Genomic DNA, 19,669 nt, shown 5'->3' with positions numbered 1-19,669 from the left:
GCTAGCATGCCTGGGAAGGCCAGAGAATCTGTCACTCACGAACCAGTCGTGAATTCAGTAGTAGTGCTGCACTGGGAAGCCTAGAGGAACAGAGCAGTATGCTTTCTACCTGGGACCTCATTTGGAAGCAGAAGAGCCTACCAACAGGAAAAAGCAGACAGTGAAGTATTAACTCCTTAGGGAGAACACTGCTCACCTCTGAGTGGGGAGGTATAGGGGTTGTTTTTGTTCTGTGAAAGAAAAGCAGGTGAGAAAGCAGCCTAAACTGCTGCTGGGCACTTGCAGAAAGCCTGTGTTGTTACCCTGTTATTTGTTGTACTGAGCTGTCCATCCTGTTATTCCCTATACTGAGCTGTCCAAACTGTAGACTAGGAGAAGGGTCATCACCTTTAACTTTCTATTCTTCTCCCTACTGATTTGTAAATTTGTCAGAATTTGTCATTTGTAAATGTTATTTGTAAATTATGCAGAGCATGTTGCTTGGTGTTATACAATCTACAGTCAGATCTGTGGTGGCTAGTTCAAAGTATAGTGTAAATAAAGCTGGTTAGTAACCTGTCAAAACTTGTAGATGTATGACTGTGCAATTTCAGATTTGAGATTTGATGAATTTGAGATTTATGTATGTTGCAATGGGCTCTAAAATATGAGACTAACTGGTCTGGGATACTTTGGATAGTTTCTGTGTGTCAGGTAAAGAACTTTCAGAGCTACAATATATGTACAGACTCAGTGATGTGCTTGCTTACTGAAATCTCACTAATTGATAGCATCTGAAGTGATGTGCTTGGAACACTTTTCAGTATTTGCTTTTAAGTGCCTCTCATTACAAGCAGTATCAAAGCTCTGTAGAGGGTGAGGTACTACAGTCTAGATTGACTTTTAACCTGGAGATGTTGAGAAATGGCTGTAGTAGGATGGAAAGCAAATGTTTGATGGGGCCAGCAACTCTCATGGGAGGGATTCAGCGAAAAGTCAAAGAAGGCATTTTGTAAAATGCTTAAAATTTATTAATCATCATTACTTTTTCATAAGGAAAAAAATATTTCAAAAAAAAAAAAAACAAGACAAAAATATGCCACACCCAGATAACATGACTAAGACTAAGAAATGGGATATTATTAATTCTGAAAGTAATGACCCAATAAATCAATTTTCCAAAAACAAAATAAATAGCAATGGTTCAACTTTTAAAAGCTTCTTAGGAAAGAATTTACAATTATTATTATTATTATTATTATTATTATTATTATTATTTGTTTACAAAAATCCTTCATATGCCCTCTTGGCAAAAATATATATATATATGTATACTTCTGTAAACAGTTAATCACAAACAAAAAAATTCCATATTTTCATACAGTTACCATGATGATGGTGTTATGTAAACAAAGTGTAGTGTGCAGCAGCTTCTCATGATAAGAGTTCTTTTTCTTATGAGAATATATAAGGAAATATGCCCTTATAAATTTTTCAAAATGTTAAAGTTTATAGTTTTGGGAAGATATAGCTTTCTGCAGTCTAAGTTTTCCTTAATGCAAAAAAAATACTACAGAAACAGAGAGGTACAGTTTTCCCTGGTTTTGTTTGTTTTCTGGACTTTAGCTTTTGATTTGTGTCAATGAACTGGAATGAAAGTGTTATTAAAAAGGTCAGCCTACAGTAACGGACATATTAGATATTGTCAAGTGTCCGTGTTATGCCATCACAGGCAAGCTTCAAGCCAAAAAAGAATGCTGTTCTCATAACAGACTCGTGCAAGTGTAAATCTAGCTTTCAGTCTTAACAGTACAGCACTTCTCAGAAGACAAACAAACTAGCAGGAAATGTCAAAATGACTTTATGCTGTACCTCTCAAGGCGTAAAAGAAAACACATGAAAAACAATAGGAGATAAATTAGCAACGAAAACTGAAATAATGTAGACAGTCATATTGAGTTTATATGCAGAAAATATCGTATGTTCATCCAAAATTTTAGCTGCTTTTGACACTTTTGTGTTTTTTCAGTTTTTCTTTTTTAGTCTTACATTCAACCCTTGTTTGATGACTTTTCTCTAGTTCTAATTTTAGACATTTGCTTGTTCCTGAGAGGTCTTCATCTGGTTTGTTGCCTGTTGGGTGCTGACTTGGGAAATGCACTCAGTGCTCACACAGCTGCATTTATCCACATAGGTGTATGAGTGATCAAGGTAGGTTCCGTCACTGCACATGAGAGTCACTTTTCTTTGGCTGGTCTTGATTTCTTGACAGCATGAGCATTTATGTTCCATCATATTTGCCTCTGGAGAATATCTGATTGCAAAACCAGCAAAAGAGAAAGAATCAGAAATTATGTTAGAAATACCACTGCCCCTCTCACCCATTATTAAATATAACCAGAAGTTGTGTGGAACTATTGCTCAATATTACCATTCTTACAGTATTGTGGTGAAATAAAAGTTGCTCCTCACTGTAAAAATGTATGGATTTAGCTCTTCCTTAAGGCCCAGAAAAAGTAAATTAATTAATCCAGATTACACAGTAAAATAGTACAAAATGAGAGAATAGTGAGAAACAAATAACCTCACTTTTACATGAGGAAAATCAAAACTCAGGTCTCTTCACTATGACACTGAAGAAGCTGTTCAAACATTGTAAGTCTTGAGGTAATTAAGCTAGTACAACGTCAAGTCTGTTAAAAATTCTTATTAGAACAATGGAAACAGCTGATGACTGGGTAGATGTTGAACCTAACTACCTGTGGTTTTCTTTATGTAACTAGTGTAAAGAGTAGAAAACAAGAGACCACAATTATCTTTTTATACCACTTACCGTGAGTAAGCATCACAGCTCCCTTCACAGTATGCCATCTCAACTGGTGCAGGAGATACACATCCATGATATTTGATTACCGTAGTAGTATTGTGCTTCATACAACCTGAGGTTGTCACAAACCAAGGTAAAATAGGTTAAAGTACATGTGCTTATAAATAGTTATTTGTGTATGACAGACAGCTTTTAGCAGAAAACTGAGGTGGATGGAGCTAAAATAGGAAATAAGATCACAGTGCAGTCCTTAATGACTTGCTGATTGTATTATCAATGAATGAAAAATTCCTTTTTTCTTATGCAGCTTTGATGCAAGATGCAGAAACAAAGAGCAGCACTATGGCAACTGCTCAATGCACACACACCTCCCAGGACTGGCTTTTCATTCTTCCTTAAAGAGAATGTACCTATGAAAGGTGGAGAATAGTTACAGTCCTCTTGTTCCAATGAAAAGGCTAACACTTGACAGTAGGGGATGGGATAGTTCACCACAACCATGTTTTTCAAGGCCCTAAAGTGAATGCTGGATTCCTTTTTTTTTTTTCTTTCTCCCCTCAGTGTGAGGCTGTGGTCCCAAACTAGGTCTGTTCACCTCTTCATGCAAGATGGACTAATATACCTAATAAGGCACATATTAACATTACTTTTAACAGAAGGGTCATTACTTACTCTTTAGTTTTACTTGGCATTCTTTACAGCAGCCATCATCAGATAGTTTAATGTCATCCTTGAGTAGGAAAACAGAAAAAGATGCTCAAGTTTCATATCTATATACTAAAGCAGAGACTTCTCTTGGTTCCTAAGTTTCTCTGGCACCAGAATTTTTTTTGTACTCACATGGAATCTAATTTCAACAAGGCTAAATATTAAGGGCACATAATTACTTCAATATTAATAAGAGTTCTTTGAAAGCTGACATTGAGGGGAGCCAGAACTGCTTTGCTGTTGTCAGAGTTGGGTTGTTGAGTAGTAGAATTTCAGAAATGCAAGTTGTAACACATGTGGGATATTTGAGTGATCCAAATCATACAGATGATTATGTCAGACAGGGTAATGCAATTAATGAAATAACTGATTCCCCAGATGTGTGGGGCTGGTTTTAATCTGTCAAATGATGTTGTGAACTGAAAGGGTTTATTTTCCTTCACCTTTGCTCTCAGTAAATGAATTCTAAGAAATAATTTATAATTGTAAATAATTTAGGAATAAAAATCTCATCATTTTTCAATAAGATTGTTGCTTCTAGGTCACCTGACACATTTAGGAATCCAAGACACTATGCTGTACCTAGTCCTTGGTAAGGATTGATATATATTACCCATTGTAATTTTAATTTGCTTTTCTGAAATGAAATTTAATGGGGACCAGATTCAGAGTGATTGAAATCATACTATGTGATGCATCTGCTAGGTATTTTCCTTGGACATCATGATGCTTCTATCACTACAACCTTTTCAAACATGAGAACTAGTAGAAGACAACTTACTGGATCACAGTCATCAGGGTTAAAGGGAGGACAGCTTTTCTGTAAGACAACTTGAATGAACTGGTCATCATTTTTTTCACATGTGTAAGTTGTACAGTTATCAGTAGGTGGGTTCCAGAGTTCTCCAACCTGAAAGTAGTTAAAAATTAGTGAATAATCAATTTCAGTTGACAGCTACTTGTCATATACTACTCTGAGTTTTTTTCATTAACCAGGTGAAAAGGACGTATTTTTATGTGTATATGGACATGCTTTTTGTGTGAATAGGATAAATATGTGGACTCATTTGGAAAGAACAACTTGTGTGTCAGTGGTTTTGTCATCAGAATTTATGGGTATGTTCATTCAGATACATGGCAGAATTTCTGCTGACTTCACTGACTCCTCCTGTCCTAAATCTCTAAGCTATTTTGAGATTGACTGTCTGGAGCAGAATACTGTCTGCCCACATAAAATTATCCTTTGAGCAAAATGGATGCTGTATTTTCAGAGATGAAGGCGAATAAAGGCCCACTGCTTTCACCCATATATTTTTCCGTGTTGATTTCTGAAAGCCATCGTTAAATATCACAGTTGCTTCCAGAAGTCTGAGTTAGAACTGGAGTTACATGGCTCAGGGTACTTGTTCAAGCTGTGTGAGGTAGTCTGTTCCTTGCCTGAATAAGCATTTGTCTAACATGAGGAAAGATTCAGTAAATAAATGTGACTAAAAGACAAGGAGAGGAAAGAGTGAAAGACTACCAGAGTTCACCAAAATTGAACTAAACTGGGGGTAGTTACCTGGAGCACGCGTGTAATGTCTCCTACAGTCAATATACAAGCCGCTGCCTTGCATGTGCCACAGCACTCTCCAGGTTTCTTTGTATACTTATAACCCTGTTTTGAAAGAAATAGAAAGGAAATGGCATAGGGTGAGGGCACTGACCTTAACTGGTGGATATTTGAGCTGAGTGGGGTAGGAATTGCTGACAGCAAAAGAGCACTCACCACTGGGCAGTATGTGTCACAGATAACTGGCTTGCACTTGACAATAGGCTGGTGGGGGCTTGAGTGAGAGGATTCAGAGCAGGTGCATTCTTCACAGGAGCCTGATGGAATGACAGCTCCAGGCTGGGGGAAGTTAGAAAAACAGTTATTTTTAGTCAGTAAAAACAAGTAACTTTGTGTATGTACATCACAGACAATACAAAGCTGAACTTATCGTTAAACACAATTTGTTTAATTTATTTAAGCAGAGTTTCTGTTGTTAGCAATACCAATTTTGGAATTAAATTCTGCTAATGTAGAAAGGAGAGCAAAAAAGGCTTTTGCTTATAGGGAGGGTGTTGATATCCTGACCTTGATTAAATTATTAATGATGTTTTATCTCAGGCCTTTCTGCAAAATATGGTTCATGGTAAGAGTCTTAAAAACATTGCATTGTGAACCTGTGTGAAAATGTATTCATGTACTGAGTTACTCTGTGTACTTACTGCGTAGTAGGTTTCATTGACTACACAGCCATGTCCTGTAAAGAAGGAAGAAAGATGGTGTCATAGAGGTGTAAGTTTTAGGAAAAGAAGTATGTGAAAAACCTGCTGCTTTGTTGGCCCAATATGAAAACACAGATAATTTGCATATTTTTCAATTTTCTTGTATTCATCAACTTAGAAAAATTTAGCTGTGAATAGCACATGAAGAAGGTGCATAGTACTTACTGCATTCAAAGGTAGGACAGCATTTTCCAGGCTGCATTGTTGTGACTACTTCCTGTCCTTCTAAGCACTGGTGTGTGACCTCAGGGCAGAGGCTAGTGTTGCAGTCTGTATAATGAAAGACAATACAGAAAATAATGAACTCAGAATTTTTAAACAAAAGTAATCTTGTTTTGCATGAACTTCAGAATTTGTCCTATGGAGCAAATACGGTGTGTTTACACAAGCTAGTTTAATGACTAAGTCAGTATATTTGCCCAGCTATTTTAAGTTGAATGGGCATTTGCATAACATTTGTAAAGCAAAGTGTTGTTTGACAATGATAAAGTGGTGATTCCTAGGAAGAGGTATTTCCAAAGAGAAATTTTTTTCAGTTGGGAAATCTGATGACTCTCAAATATTAAGGAACTTTCTTGAGCAATTTTTAAATGTTCAAGACTTTTTATTTATTTTTTTTTTTAACTGGTCTTTGCAGAAAATGCTTTAAATAGCTTTTGAATATTTTTTTTTAGGTGGTAGCAGCTTTAAAAGTTTCCAGTGTTGAATAATAGAAGATTTCCAGATACTTTTCTGTGTCTAACTATGGACAATCTTTTCATCTTTGAATTTGTCCTCTTCAAGCATCTAGTAAATGCTCTGCAAGAAGGTACTTAAGGTACTTACAAATGGGATGAGGGAGAAAAGCAGCATGAAATCAGTAGAGGGTATTAAAAAAATGAGAAATTATTGCTGTAGTTGCCCAAAATTATATTACCCATGCCTAAAAAATATATTCCCCACGATAAAGATCTAAGCACTTACAGCACTCAGTCCTCGTACAACATGGGTCTTCTGGTATCTGTGTTTGAACAGGCATATAACCTGGTTCATCACAAAATACTTGCTGTGTCAAGGAACACTTGTGTTTTTTGCAGTGCACTTTAAGAGTATATTTGTCACAGACACATTCCTGACAATCTTTCATCCATTTTTCTCCTGGCTATATAAAAAAGGAAAAAAAAAAAAAAAAAAAAAAGAAGAAAGAAAAAGTTATCTAAAAATTTAAACCAAAATTTTGCTTCTTGTTAACGTATTCATGGGTACAGTGATACCTGATTGCATCAACCTTTTCATCTTCCTAATATTTTTAGATTCTGTAGAAAACCTTCAAACTAAAGCTAAGGAGGGAATTACTGGAAGCCACTGAAGGTTTTGAGTATGTTTACATATCTGTCACTTTATATTTATTAGTAGTGTTAGTATGGGGGATATAAAAGGTCTAAAGGAGAAGTGATTGAGCTTTGTATGCATTTTTGAATAAGAAATTATCATATGACATACTCATTTACATATTAGGTTACAGAGGGAAATTTCTGTAACTTGTGTGCAGCTGAGGAATTTAGAATACAGACTATCAACGTTATCAATCAACAGGTAAACTTTGCTATATATCTGTCCATTCATACCTAGTAACTGTAGGGAGCCAAACTTGTAGAAACAAAAGCAGCGCATATGCCAAAGTTCCACTACTACCATCTAGTGGTTTGGGGGTTTTTTTCTCTTTGTCTTTTTTTAAATTATTTATTTTTTAATTATGTGAGGTGGATTATTGAAAGAATATCACCTAATTTACTGTTAGTTTTTCTAAGGGAATAATGTGGTTTCTGCTCTGGCACCCTGTCCTGGTTTTGGCTGGGATAGAGTTAATTTTCTTCCTACTAGCTGGTGCTGTGCTGTGTTTTGGCTTTAGTCTTGAGAACAATGCTGATAACACACCCATGTTTTAGTTGTTGCTAAGTAGCACCTACCCTGAGCAAGGACTTTTCTGTTTCTTGTGCTCTGCCAGTGAGGAGGGCCATGAAAAGCCGTGAGGGAGCAGAGACAGGACATCTGACCCAAACTAGCCACAGCAGTATTCTGTACCACAGTATGTCATGCCCAGTATATAAACTGGGAGAGATACCATGCTCTGGTCAGGCTGGGTATTGCTCGGCGGGTGGTGAGCAATTGTATTGTGCATCACTTGTGTTTATTCTTTTCCTTTCTCCTTTTGGTTTTATATTCTCTCCCCTTGTGATTTCCCTCATCATTATTTTTATTATTAGTAGTAGTATATTGTACTTGAGTTATTAAACTGTTCTTATCTCAGCCCGTGGGGTCTACATTCTTTTTATTCTCCTCCCCATCCCAACAGGGGTGTGAGCAAGTGGCTGTGTGGTACTTAGCTGCCAGCTGGGTTTAAACCACGACACACTCCCAGTTAAGACTAAATGGGAATGAACATTTGAACAAACCCTAAAAATTTTCCCCAGCATAAGCAAAACTTCATGAAATGCTAAATATACTTTTGCTTTATTTGTCTGTGCTTTATAAACCACACTGATTGTGACACTTACCCATCTGGATACTCCATTTGGTTCCCTGCAAGCTGGAGGAAAAAAAAAAAAAAAAAGGAATAAAGATTTACATCACTGAAAACTGACATAAAAGAGTAAATCTGTGCAGTTTCAAATAGAAATACTGTGAAGATAAAACTAACAAGAAAATGAATACGCAGACTTGTTCTTCTGAAATGTAGAACTCTACCATCTTGATAAGCCTCATGTAAAGAAGGAAGATAAAAAGAGTAATATTATCATTCAATTTTTAGATGAGGAGGATAAAGAAGCTTCAAGTAGTTGATTGACCCATGATCTGACCATGTAGAAGATGGCAGTAGAACACAGACCTCCTGGCTATCGATCTGGATGTCTATTCCCCAGACTAGCTACAGATACTTACAGCATTCAGAGACACAGATGTTGCTATCTTTACTCATGAGTGTCTTTCCTTCAGGACAGAAACATCCTTCAGTTACTCCATAGCCAGGAAGCTCAACAAAGCTAGAATGTGAGGAATGTGTATATTTGAGTACAACATTTTTGCACTGAAGCAGGATAGAGAGCAGCACATGTAAAAGGTTGACATGTCAGATAAAAGGGAGACAAAAACTTTATATTTTCTGCAGTTCAACAAGAAGTGCATATTCATAGAGCTAACATATTTTTAAATCTTGGAAAAATGTCAAAAAGTCACAAGACATTTCATTATGAAGTAACTAAATTTTCTAAGGAAAGTAGTTGTATAAAAATAGGGGAAAAAAATGCCCAGAACAACCTTAAACAATTTTTTTGTCTTTCCGTACCTTGGATCACAGGTAGCAGGATTAATGGGTCCACATGGCTTGTATACCAAGCTTGATGGACAGTTGTATGCTGTATGGAAAAGGAAGAAAAAAGATCAAAAATTGACAGTGCATGCATTTTTAAAGCAAAAATGATTACAGCTTTGCCTTCTTCATATGCAGCTTCTGTGAGTAAGGATGTTGCTGTATGTTTTTAGGCAGTAGTCAAGTGTTAGATGTAAGATGTGTTTACTGAAAACACTAAGTACTGCCATTTCTCACACACACATGTTTTTGAGTTCTGCAATACTTACAGCATGTATTGTTGGTCTTTCCTCTCCAGTCAATGCAGATACCTCTAGCAGCACACTCTGTAGCATATATCTCCAAACTAGAGCACTGCATGGATTCATCAGCTATACGACATCCATCAAAGACACATCCTTTGAAAAATGGTTCTGGTGGTATTACAGCATGGCATTCTGCAAAAATCCTGCAGACAGAAAAGAAACCAACCCCCTTATATAAAATATATATAAAATCTGCTGTCAGAAAGCACTTTCCAGATGTAATAGCACATGACTTTCTACTTCAAGGAGTGTATTGCAAGAAACAAGACCCTAAGAATGGCAGTAATCTGGGAGATAGATAGATTCAGGACATGAAAGGTTTGGAAATTTGAAGCTCCATTTTTTGGTTTTTTCCTAAAGAGGCTAATGGTCATAGTGTTTCTATGTGTGTATGGATCTTTTCATCAGTCTGACATCAGAAATTTTGTGAAAATGCAACTGCATCATATTGAGGAAAAATGGATGATAAAAGTAGCTGAGAGAAAAAACTGACAAAAATAACTTGAAACTTAGACACTACAGCAAGCATCTATAAAAGGGCCTACATAAGTGACCCAGCCGAAAAAAAAAAGCTTTCTTCAGAGCTCGCATAAGAAATAGGGTAGGGAGTAACCCTTTGTGCTTTTGGGGCTCCATGTTTTACATTAAATGTACAAATAATGATGGAAGTTTTTTGGCTGGGATATTTCTGTCTGCTCTGTTAACTTGAATGGTAACCAGATTCTTTACGGATTGTACTGAAGGCCCACTTCAAATTTACTTAATAGTATAACTAGAGTGAGTGAACATAACCTGGAGAGCAGGGGGGGAGGAAGGAAGGAAGGAAGATAGCATATATCTGTGTAATTGCAACTCAGGAAGTATGGATTTAGTGCTTGCTGCATCCCTGAATTTCTGACTTTACCTCTCCTTGCTCAGTTATCTTTGTCATGGAAGTCATCAAAGGAGAGGAGTTTCTTTGCAAAGGCCTTTTACTATACATATCCTGTAATTTAGCTGACATTTTCAGCTTTTTTTCACATACTAGGGCTATAGTTCTTACTCTTCCTGTAAGATACTGAATTTTATCTAGAAAGAGTGAATTCAGTCAGGTTTTTTTCTTACTTGCTCCAGATAAGCTTGCAAAGAGAAGGTGTTCCACAGTGAGGCTTTGGTGGAGGTGTAGTTACAACTGGTGGTATTGGTACTCCATGGCATGACTTGTTGTTATCAACAATCCAGTGATGAGCCATTTGGGGACAGGAAGAAATGATCTTACCATTTGGTAAGCGGCATTCATCTGCTTTATTGTTTGTACATGTTCCTGTAAGACATAAGATATGTAAGTCTCATAAACAACATCAAACATGCACAGTGCATTATTGCGCTGATACCACGTTTAGAAATATGTTCATGAAGTGTATAAGGTGCCTTGCTTTGTAGGGATTGCTTTCTTTACAGTTATATCAGTTATATGAGCTTTAATTTAGGTTAGGGAAAACCAAACAAACCTAAAACCCGAGCCCCAAAGAAAAAGAAAATAGGTTGCTGAAATATTGAACTTTTGATCCTACAGAAGTAGAAGACTTTTTATTTCCATTTTACTTCCATACTTCTGCCAATTATGAGGGTGGGGAAATAGTTCCACCTTAAGTTAGCGCATCTGTCTTACCACACTGTCCTTCGGTGTTGTTGCCAAATTTGCTGTAGGGGAGTTTCACAGAGAAAATCAGCCCACTAAAGGTGATGGTTGCACCAATCTCTGGTATTTCAACAATCATGTTGATGCCAAGTGTTGAGAAAGAAATACCATCTTTTTTGAAGCCTGGTTTGACAATCTTGTGGTTGAAGTACATCTGAATGCAGGGTTAAAAAAACAACACAACACAACTTCAGAGTAAGCACTGCTTCTGCCTGATTGTTTTAACTAATGTATTTTCTAACCTTCATCTTCATACATAACTCCATATTGTTGTGCATCCCATCCAATGCCCATTGCCATCACAATAATAGCATATATATGCATTGATATGTCAGCTTGTATTGTTGTATACCTAGAGTATGGTAATAATCTAAGTGGCCTCTGTGTACTGTGTTTGTGTAGATTGTGTGCTAATGCACACATTCTAAATCCAAGTACTTTGTATCTCTCATAGTTTTGTGTACTATAAACATTTTTCATTTGAAAATGAGTGGTAGTTTTCTTTAACTACATAAATATTTCTGCCATTATTTTAGAATAACTTTGCTGCAGAATCACACTGTCCCTATACTACCTGTTGTTAGGCACTGGAAAAGTTGTCTGAATTCAAAATTAAGTAGTATGTCTCTGGTGTCAGTTTTATGTAGTAGTTATATTTATTTGTTAATATAAGCTGTTTCATTTGCAGCCTGTATCTTATATGAGCTGATGGACATGGATATATTTGCCTGATAACTTTTTGTCAGGAGTTATTCTGCAATTTTTTCTCATTGAATTGGGATAAAGTAAGAGTTAAAATTGCTGGTTACTTTTTCTTTCACAAGGAATCACTGGACTAGTTGTTTCAGCATGCCTTTCTGACTGTAGGTAAGGAAAATGTGGCATGGCTTTGTAGAGGAAGAGTGCATACTGAGACAGACTTTCCCTCCCACCTCTTTGTGTTTCCTGATTGATTAGTAAATTCCCCAGTATAGGAGTGAGACTGACTTTTCATTTTCAATGACTTGCCAGAACTACTTTAGAATCATGAAGGTGAAGTGACACTCCTGGTCACCTCTTTACTTCAGCTACACTTCTCTTCCCAGCAGGGAATTGGAAGGGGAATCATATCATGGCTCTGATGTCTGAAGTTCCCTATAGAGAGGAAACAGTCCCTAGTCATCCCACTGATAAGGGATGCAAACCTGTCTTCAGCATGAGAGGAAAATCACACTTGTGACTTGTTTTGCATTCATGTTTCTTAATAATATGTTTGTTTATATAAGTCAATGCCACAATATGCTGGTTTTCATTAAACACAAATCAAGCACCTGTATAAGCATTCTTCCTGACTTCTCTGTCAGCTGTATTAGTCTGTTTCCTAGTGTTACTTATGTGTACATGTAAATGCACATAAAAAATTCATATCTGGGTAGTGCTAAGTTGTTTCTGATATTTTTTCCTTAGGAACTTCTTTTTCTTAATACCTACAAAAAAAAAAATCTAGAGAGGGACTTTTACAAGGGCATGTAGTGTCATGACAAATGGAAAAGGTATTAAGCTGACAGAGGGTAGATTTAGATTAGATATTAAGAAAACATTCTTCACTATGAGGGTGGAGAGACACTGGAACAGGTTGCCCAGAGAAGCTGTGGATGCCCCATACCTGGCAGTGTTCAAGGCCAGTTTGAATGGCACTTTGGGCAACCGGGTCTGGTGAAAGGTCTCCCTACCCATGGCAGGGGAGTTGGAACTAAATGATCTTTAAGGTCCCTAAAACCCAGACTATTCTATGATACCCTCTACCCTCATCACCTCCATGATGCAGTATTCTAACAGACCGTATTTCAAATTAGAATCAGCAAGGCCTGTGGACCTTATTTCTTTTTTGCAAAAGGTAGAGAAATTAAAAAGTGTATATTTTACCACATTGGTCATCACACCATTCATGAGTTTACGGGTCAGCAGCACTTCTGCAGATTTATAGAAAATAATAATGGATTTAGGACAGGAAAGTCCATCTTCTGAATCGCAGTAATAATTGTCAATGTAAACACGGAAGTTGTCGTATTTAGGCACAATCTGTTTCACCAGGACGTAAGTACAGTTTTCAAGGAAAGTATAGTAGGTTCCATCAAAAGTAATATAATGAGGATCACCCCATCCACTACACACACCTGGTAGAGAGAAAACATTTAGAAGATTAACATGAAAATTAATGTAGAAGAAAGAATTTAGAAACTGAACTGAATATACTACAATTTAAGAGGAACCCTAAGAAGACAAAATGCCCATATAATCTGTTTGTTTTTTTAAAAACATATTTTTCCTTTATCTACTGGTGCTTACATTGACATTCATAATGATAACAGCAGCCATTTTCATCAGGTACCAGTATCGCTGGATATTTGTTTGCACAGGTAATTTCCTTTACAGGTGGGCAGTGCGTTGGAATTACTTCTACCTTGTTGTCTCCCTTACAGATGAGTTCTGTACAGTTGGATAATTTGTATCTTTGTCCAGGCTGCAAAATGACCAAAAATTGCTGTTAGGAATTTGCAAACATATATGAACTCTACTCATATTTTTAATTTAGTGGTATATTGTTTCCAGTAACGGTGGTGTTGGAAAGGAAGACAATATGTGTTATTTTTCTTAAATTTGTGATGCTAATGATTTGTAATGTTTACCAGAGGTATTCTTAATTATGACCATGATACAGAGGATCAGAAGGTGTTCTGGTTTCAAAATCTGAAGGAAAGACTAAAATTAAAATATTCACTGATATTACGAGTTCGTCAATATTCTACACAATTTAATTATTTTAAAGCTAAAGGAGATAGGAAAACTAATTCCACATGGAGACCTCTTCTGAAGTCTAGGGAGATAGGTCATAAGTTAAGGGAATTGATGTCCCTGATGTTAACTGATATTAGCTATGTAATTGTACTTCAGTATCAGCACAGACCATCACTATAAAAAAAAATGTGTGTGAAGAAATAGAGGCGATAAGGCAGAAGAGAAATTCATACAAGCCTCCACAGTAGCTTACATTATCCTATTTAGTGAAGAAACAAAATGTACAAGAAAACTCCCTCTATTATTTCAGAAAGAAGACTTCTTATTTATGCAACACAGTGCATCAGAAAGTGTTTTACTACTACAAAAGTAATTATAAAAGATAAATGTAGCTTGATTTCTCAGTGTGAAAAAAAATAATAAAGAAGGCACATGGAATTTTATGTCATTTATATCGCTCACAATGAGAAATGCTTATACTGGTAACCTGCACATTTAAAACTTAAAAACTACAAAATGTTACTTTCTGGTATCAACTTATCATTGATTTTAATTCAGCAATCATAACATAACACAGAAAAGACATACTTGAAGGGGAGGGTAAGTAGCAGAAATGCAACCAGGAAAAGGAAGTCTTCCAGAAGTTGTAGGCACAGGAACTGTTGTTGTTATGGTAGACCATTCAGGAGAAGTAGTAGTTACAGGAGTAGGAACGTTACAATCCACAATGTGTCTTTTAACAGTACATGTTGCACTACAGATGGCATAAAATCTACATCCGTCACTATCCGTGCGGTTGTAAATCACTTCACCTGAATAAAAAATAAGCAAATGAAGTTAAGAAACAAAAAAAAACCCCACAGACATTTAAAGAAAGTTCCAAAACTGAGGAACAAAGCAAAAAAAAAAAAAAAAAAACACCTTCCAATTTCTGACTATACTAAAATAAAAAATTTCCTTGTAATTAAATAAAAAACCAAATAAATAAATAATATATATACTGAATGATAACAAATTATGAACTAACCAGGTGAAAAAATACCACTGCCAGTTTTGCAGAAACATGGTGTTGCTATAGGGGTAGAAGAAGATTCAGATGTGGCACTACTGGTAGTGAGACTGATGGTTGGCAAGGAGGTGCTGCTTGGGCAGTTGTAGTTCGGGGTGCAGCAGAGGACGCGGATCCTGTAGTTGAGGCACATCTTAGATTTGCCAGTCTGGTCTTCGTTCTTGCACACCAGTCCAAAGTGGACGTCGCACTGCACGACCTGTCCCACCTCCTGGATGGAGACCTCGGGGTAGTCCTCCGCCCGGCACTCGATATCCTTTGGATGTTGACAGACTTCCTTCCCGGCGGCATGGATGCGCTGGTAGGTTTCGAAGTCTCCCTGGTTGGGCCCCGAGGAGGGGAAGTCGACGTCGAACCATTCGCTCCACGAGCACACCTCGGGCTCACAGGCGGTGGTGGAGGAGGTCACGCTGGGGTAGTAAATGGTGGGTGTCGGTGTGGGGCTGCTGGTGCTGGTGTAGGTTTGTGATATGATTTCTGACGAGGTGGGCTGCGTGGTAAAGGAGTGGTACGTGGAGGTGGAGGTCGTGACACTGGAGGATGTTGGGACGGTGCGGGTGATGGTGCTGGTAGGGCTGGTGGTTGGCAAGGAGGTGCTGCTTGGGCAGTTGTAGTTCGGGGTGCAGCAGAGGACGCGGATCCTGTAGTTGAGGCACATCTTAGACTTGCCAGTCTGGTCTTCGTTCTTGCACACCAGTCCAAAGTGGACGTCGCACTGCACGACCTGTCCCACCTGCTGGATGGAGACCTCGGGGTAGTCCTCCGCCCGGCACTCGATATCCTTTGGATGTTGACAGACTTCCTTCCCGGCGGCGCGGATGCGCTGGTAGGTTTCGAAGTCTCCCTGGTTGGGCCCCGAGGAGGGGAAGTCGACGTCGAACCATTCGCTCCACGAGCACACCTCGGGCTCACAGGCGGTGGTGGAGGAGGTCACGCTGGGGTAGTAAATGGTGGGTGTCGGTGTGGGGCTGCTGGTGCTGGTGTAGGTTTGCGATATGATTTCTGACGAGGTGGGCTGCGTGGTAGAGGAGTGGTACGTGGAGGTGGAGGTCGTGACACTGGAGGATGTTGGGACGGTGCGGGTGATGGTGCTGGTAGGGCTGGTGGTTGGCAAGGAGGTGCTGCTTGGGCAGTTGTAGTTCGGGGTGCAGCAGAGGACGCGGATCCTGTAGTTGAGGCACATCTTAGATTTGCCAGTCTGGTCTTCGTTCTTGCACACCAGTCCAAAGTGGACGTCGCACTGCACGACCTGTCCCACCTCCTGGATGGAGACCTCGGGGTAGTCCTCCGCCCGGCACTCGATATCCTTTGGATGTTGACAGACTTCCTTCCCGGCGGCATGGATGCGCTGGTAGGTTTCGAAGTCTCCCTGGTTGGGCCCCGAGGAGGGGAAGTCGACGTCGAACCATTCGCTCCACGAGCACACCTCGGGCTCACAGGCGGTGGTGGAGGAGGTCACGCTGGGGTAGTAAATGGTGGGTGTCGGTGTGGGGCTGCTGGTGCTGGTGTAGGTTTGTGATATGATTTCTGACGAGGTGGGCTGCGTGGTAAAGGAGTGGTACGTGGAGGTGGAGGTCGTGACACTGGAGGATGTTGGGACGGTGCGGGTGATGGTGCTGGTAGGGCTGGTGGTTGGCAAGGAGGTGCTGCTTGGGCAGTTGTAGTTCGGGGTGCAGCAGAGGACGCGGATCCTGTAGTTGAGGCACATCTTAGACTTGCCAGTCTGGTCTTCGTTCTTGCACACCAGTCCAAAGTGGACGTCGCACTGCACGACCTGTCCCACCTGCTGGATGGAGACCTCGGGGTAGTCCTCCGCCCGGCACTCGATATCCTTTGGATGTTGACAGACTTCCTTCCCGGCGGCGCGGATGCGCTGGTAGGTTTCGAAGTCTCCCTGGTTGGGCCCCGAGGAGGGGAAGTCGACGTCGAACCATTCGCTCCACGAGCACACCTCGGGCTCACAGGCGGTGGTGGAGGAGGTCACGCTGGGGTAGTAAATGGTGGGTGTCGGTGTGGGGCTGCTGGTGCTGGTGTAGGTTTGCGATATGATTTCTGACGAGGTGGGCTGCGTGGTAGAGGAGTGGTACGTGGAGGTGGAGGTCGTGACACTGGAGGATGTTGGGACGGTGCGGGTGATGGTGCTGGTAGGGGTGGTGGTTGGCAAGGAGGTGCTGCTTGGGCAGTTGTAGTTCGGGGTGCAGCAGAGGACGCGGATCCTGTAGTTGAGGCACATCTTAGACTTGCCAGTCTGGTCTTCGTTCTTGCACACCAGTCCAAAGTGGACGTCGCACTGCACGACCTGTCCCACCTGCTGGATGGAGACCTCGGGGTAGTCCTCCGCCCGGCACTCGATATCCTTTGGATGTTGACAGACTTCCTTCCCGGCGGCGCGGATGCGCTGGTAGGTTTCGAAGTCTCCCTGGTTGGGCCCCGAGGAGGGGAAGTCGACGTCGAACCATTCGCTCCACGAGCACACCTCGGGCTCACAGGCGGTGGTGGAGGAGGTCACGCTGGGGTAGTAAATGGTGGGTGTCGGTGTGGGGCTGCTGGTGCTGGTGTAGGTTTGCGATATGATTTCTGACGAGGTGGGCTGCGTGGTAGAGGAGTGGTACGTGGAGGTGGAGGTCGTGACACTGGAGGATGTTGGGACGGTGCGGGTGATGGTGCTGGTAGGGCTGGTGGTTGGCAAGGAGGTGCTGCTTGGGCAGTTGTAGTTCGGGGTGCAGCAGAGGACGCGGATCCTGTAGTTGAGGCACATCTTAGACTTGCCAGTCTGGTCTTCGTTCTTGCACACCAGTCCAAAGTGGACGTCGCACTGCACGACCTGTCCCACCTGCTGGATGGAGACCTCGGGGTAGTCCTCCGCCCGGCACTCGATATCCTTTGGATGTTGACAGACTTCCTTCCCGGCGGCGCGGATGCGCTGGTAGGTTTCGAAGTCTCCCTGGTTGGGCCCCGAGGAGGGGAAGTCGACGTCGAACCATTCGCTCCACGAGCACACCTCGGGCTCACAGGCGGTGGTGGAGGAGGTCACGCTGGGGTAGTAAATGGTGGGTGTCGGTGTGGGGCTGCTGGTGCTGGTGTAGGTTTGCGATATGATTTCTGACGAGGTGGGCTGCGTGGTAGAGGAGTGGTACGTGGAGGTGGAGGTCGTGACACTGGAGGATGTTGGGACGGTGCGGGTGATGGTGCTGGTAGGGCTGGTGGTTGGCAAGGAGGTGCTGCTTGGGCAGTTGTAGTTCGGGGTGCAGCAGAGGACGCGGATCCTGTAGTTGAGGCACATCTTAGACTTGCCAGTCTGGTCTTCGTTCTTGCACACCAGTCCAAAGTGGACGTCGCACTGCACGACCTGTCCCACCTGCTGGATGGAGACCTCGGGGTAGTCCTCCGCCCGGCACTCGATATCCTTTGGATGTTGACAGACTTCCTTCCCGGCGGCGCGGATGCGCTGGTAGGTTTCGAAGTCTCCCTGGTTGGGCCCCGAGGAGGGGAAGTCGACGTCGAACCATTCGCTCCACGAGCACACCTCGGGCTCACAGGCGGTGGTGGAGGAGGTCACGCTGGGGTAGTAAATGGTGGGTGTCGGTGTGGGGCTGCTGGTGCTGGTGTAGGTTTGCGATATGATTTCTGACGAGGTGGGCTGCGTGGTAGAGGAGTGGTACGTGGAGGTGGAGGTCGTGACACTGGAGGATGTTGGGACGGTGCGGGTGATGGTGCTGGTAGGGCTGGTGGTTGGCAAGGAGGTGCTGCTTGGGCAGTTGTAGTTCGGGGTGCAGCAGAGGACGCGGATCCTGTAGTTGAGGCACATCTTAGACTTGCCAGTCTGGTCTTCGTTCTTGCACACCAGTCCAAAGTGGACGTCGCACTGCACGACCTGTCCCACCTGCTGGATGGAGACCTCGGGGTAGTCCTCCGCCCGGCACTCGATATCCTTTGGATGTTGACAGACTTCCTTCCCGGCGGCGCGGATGCGCTGGTAGGTTTCGAAGTCTCCCTGGTTGGGCCCCGAGGAGGGGAAGTCAACGTCGAACCATTCGCTCCACGAGCACACCTCGGGCTCACAGGCGGTGGTGGAGGAGGTCACGCTGGGGTAGTAAATGGTGGGTGTCAGTGTGGGGCTGCTGGTGCTGGTGTAGGTTTGCGATATGATTTCTGACGAGGTGGGCTGTGTGGTAGAGGAGTGGTACGTGGAGGTGGAGGTCGTGACACTGGAGGATGTTGGGACGGTGCGGGTGATGGTGCTGGTAGGGCTGGTGGTTGGCAAGGAGGTGCTGCTTGGGCAGTTGTAGTTCGGGGTGCAGCAGAGGACGCGGATCCTGTAGTTGAGGCACATCTTAGACTTGCCAGTCTGGTCTTCGTTCTTGCACACCAGTCCAAAGTGGACGTCGCACTGCACGACCTGTCCCACCTCCTGGATGGAGACCTCGGGGTAGTCCTCCGCCCGGCACTCGATATCCTTTGGATGTTGACAGACTTCCTTCCCGGCAGCGCGGATGCGCTGGTAGGTTTCGAAGTCTCCCTGGTTGGGCCCCGAGGAGGGGAAGTCGACGTCGAACCATTCGCTCCACGAGCACACCTCGGGCTCACAGGCGGTGGTGGAGGAGGTCACGCTGGGGTAGTAAATGGTGGGTGTCGGTGTTGGGCTGCTGGTGCTGGTGTA

The 19,669-nt window shown here is 41.9% G+C and overlaps 1 protein-coding gene across 1 annotated transcript in view; it reads right to left on the bottom strand.

Annotated features, from left to right (window-relative positions):
- Positions 1-1,081: 1,081 nt before the first annotated feature.
- LOC136017482 (mucin-5AC-like) overlaps positions 1,082-19,669 on the bottom strand; it is a 51,244-nt gene continuing 32,656 nt past the window's right edge. Inside the window, exons 32-50 of the mRNA XM_065685796.1 lie at positions 14,968-19,417; positions 14,529-14,752; positions 13,491-13,665; positions 13,068-13,318; positions 11,133-11,316; positions 10,586-10,784; positions 9,446-9,624; positions 9,153-9,222; positions 8,750-8,850; positions 8,365-8,396; positions 6,791-6,968; positions 5,993-6,097; positions 5,768-5,802; positions 5,283-5,405; positions 5,076-5,171; positions 4,296-4,424; positions 3,479-3,536; positions 2,813-2,918; positions 1,082-2,293 (exon numbers count right to left, since the gene is read on the bottom strand). Of these exons, the coding sequence (XP_065541868.1) occupies positions 2,068-2,293; positions 2,813-2,918; positions 3,479-3,536; positions 4,296-4,424; positions 5,076-5,171; positions 5,283-5,405; positions 5,768-5,802; positions 5,993-6,097; positions 6,791-6,968; positions 8,365-8,396; positions 8,750-8,850; positions 9,153-9,222; positions 9,446-9,624; positions 10,586-10,784; positions 11,133-11,316; positions 13,068-13,318; positions 13,491-13,665; positions 14,529-14,752; positions 14,968-19,417 (6,921 nt within the window). The 3' untranslated portion in view covers positions 1,082-2,067. The remainder of the gene's footprint in view (positions 2,294-2,812; positions 2,919-3,478; positions 3,537-4,295; positions 4,425-5,075; positions 5,172-5,282; positions 5,406-5,767; positions 5,803-5,992; positions 6,098-6,790; positions 6,969-8,364; positions 8,397-8,749; positions 8,851-9,152; positions 9,223-9,445; positions 9,625-10,585; positions 10,785-11,132; positions 11,317-13,067; positions 13,319-13,490; positions 13,666-14,528; positions 14,753-14,967; positions 19,418-19,669) is intronic.

The sequence above is a fragment of the Lathamus discolor genome, chromosome 6 (genome assembly GCF_037157495.1).
Source record: "Lathamus discolor isolate bLatDis1 chromosome 6, bLatDis1.hap1, whole genome shotgun sequence".
Lineage (NCBI taxonomy): Eukaryota > Metazoa > Chordata > Aves > Psittaciformes > Psittacidae > Lathamus > Lathamus discolor.
Note: the sequence above shows the minus strand (reverse complement) of the source record. Positions and strands in the feature narration are given on the sequence as shown.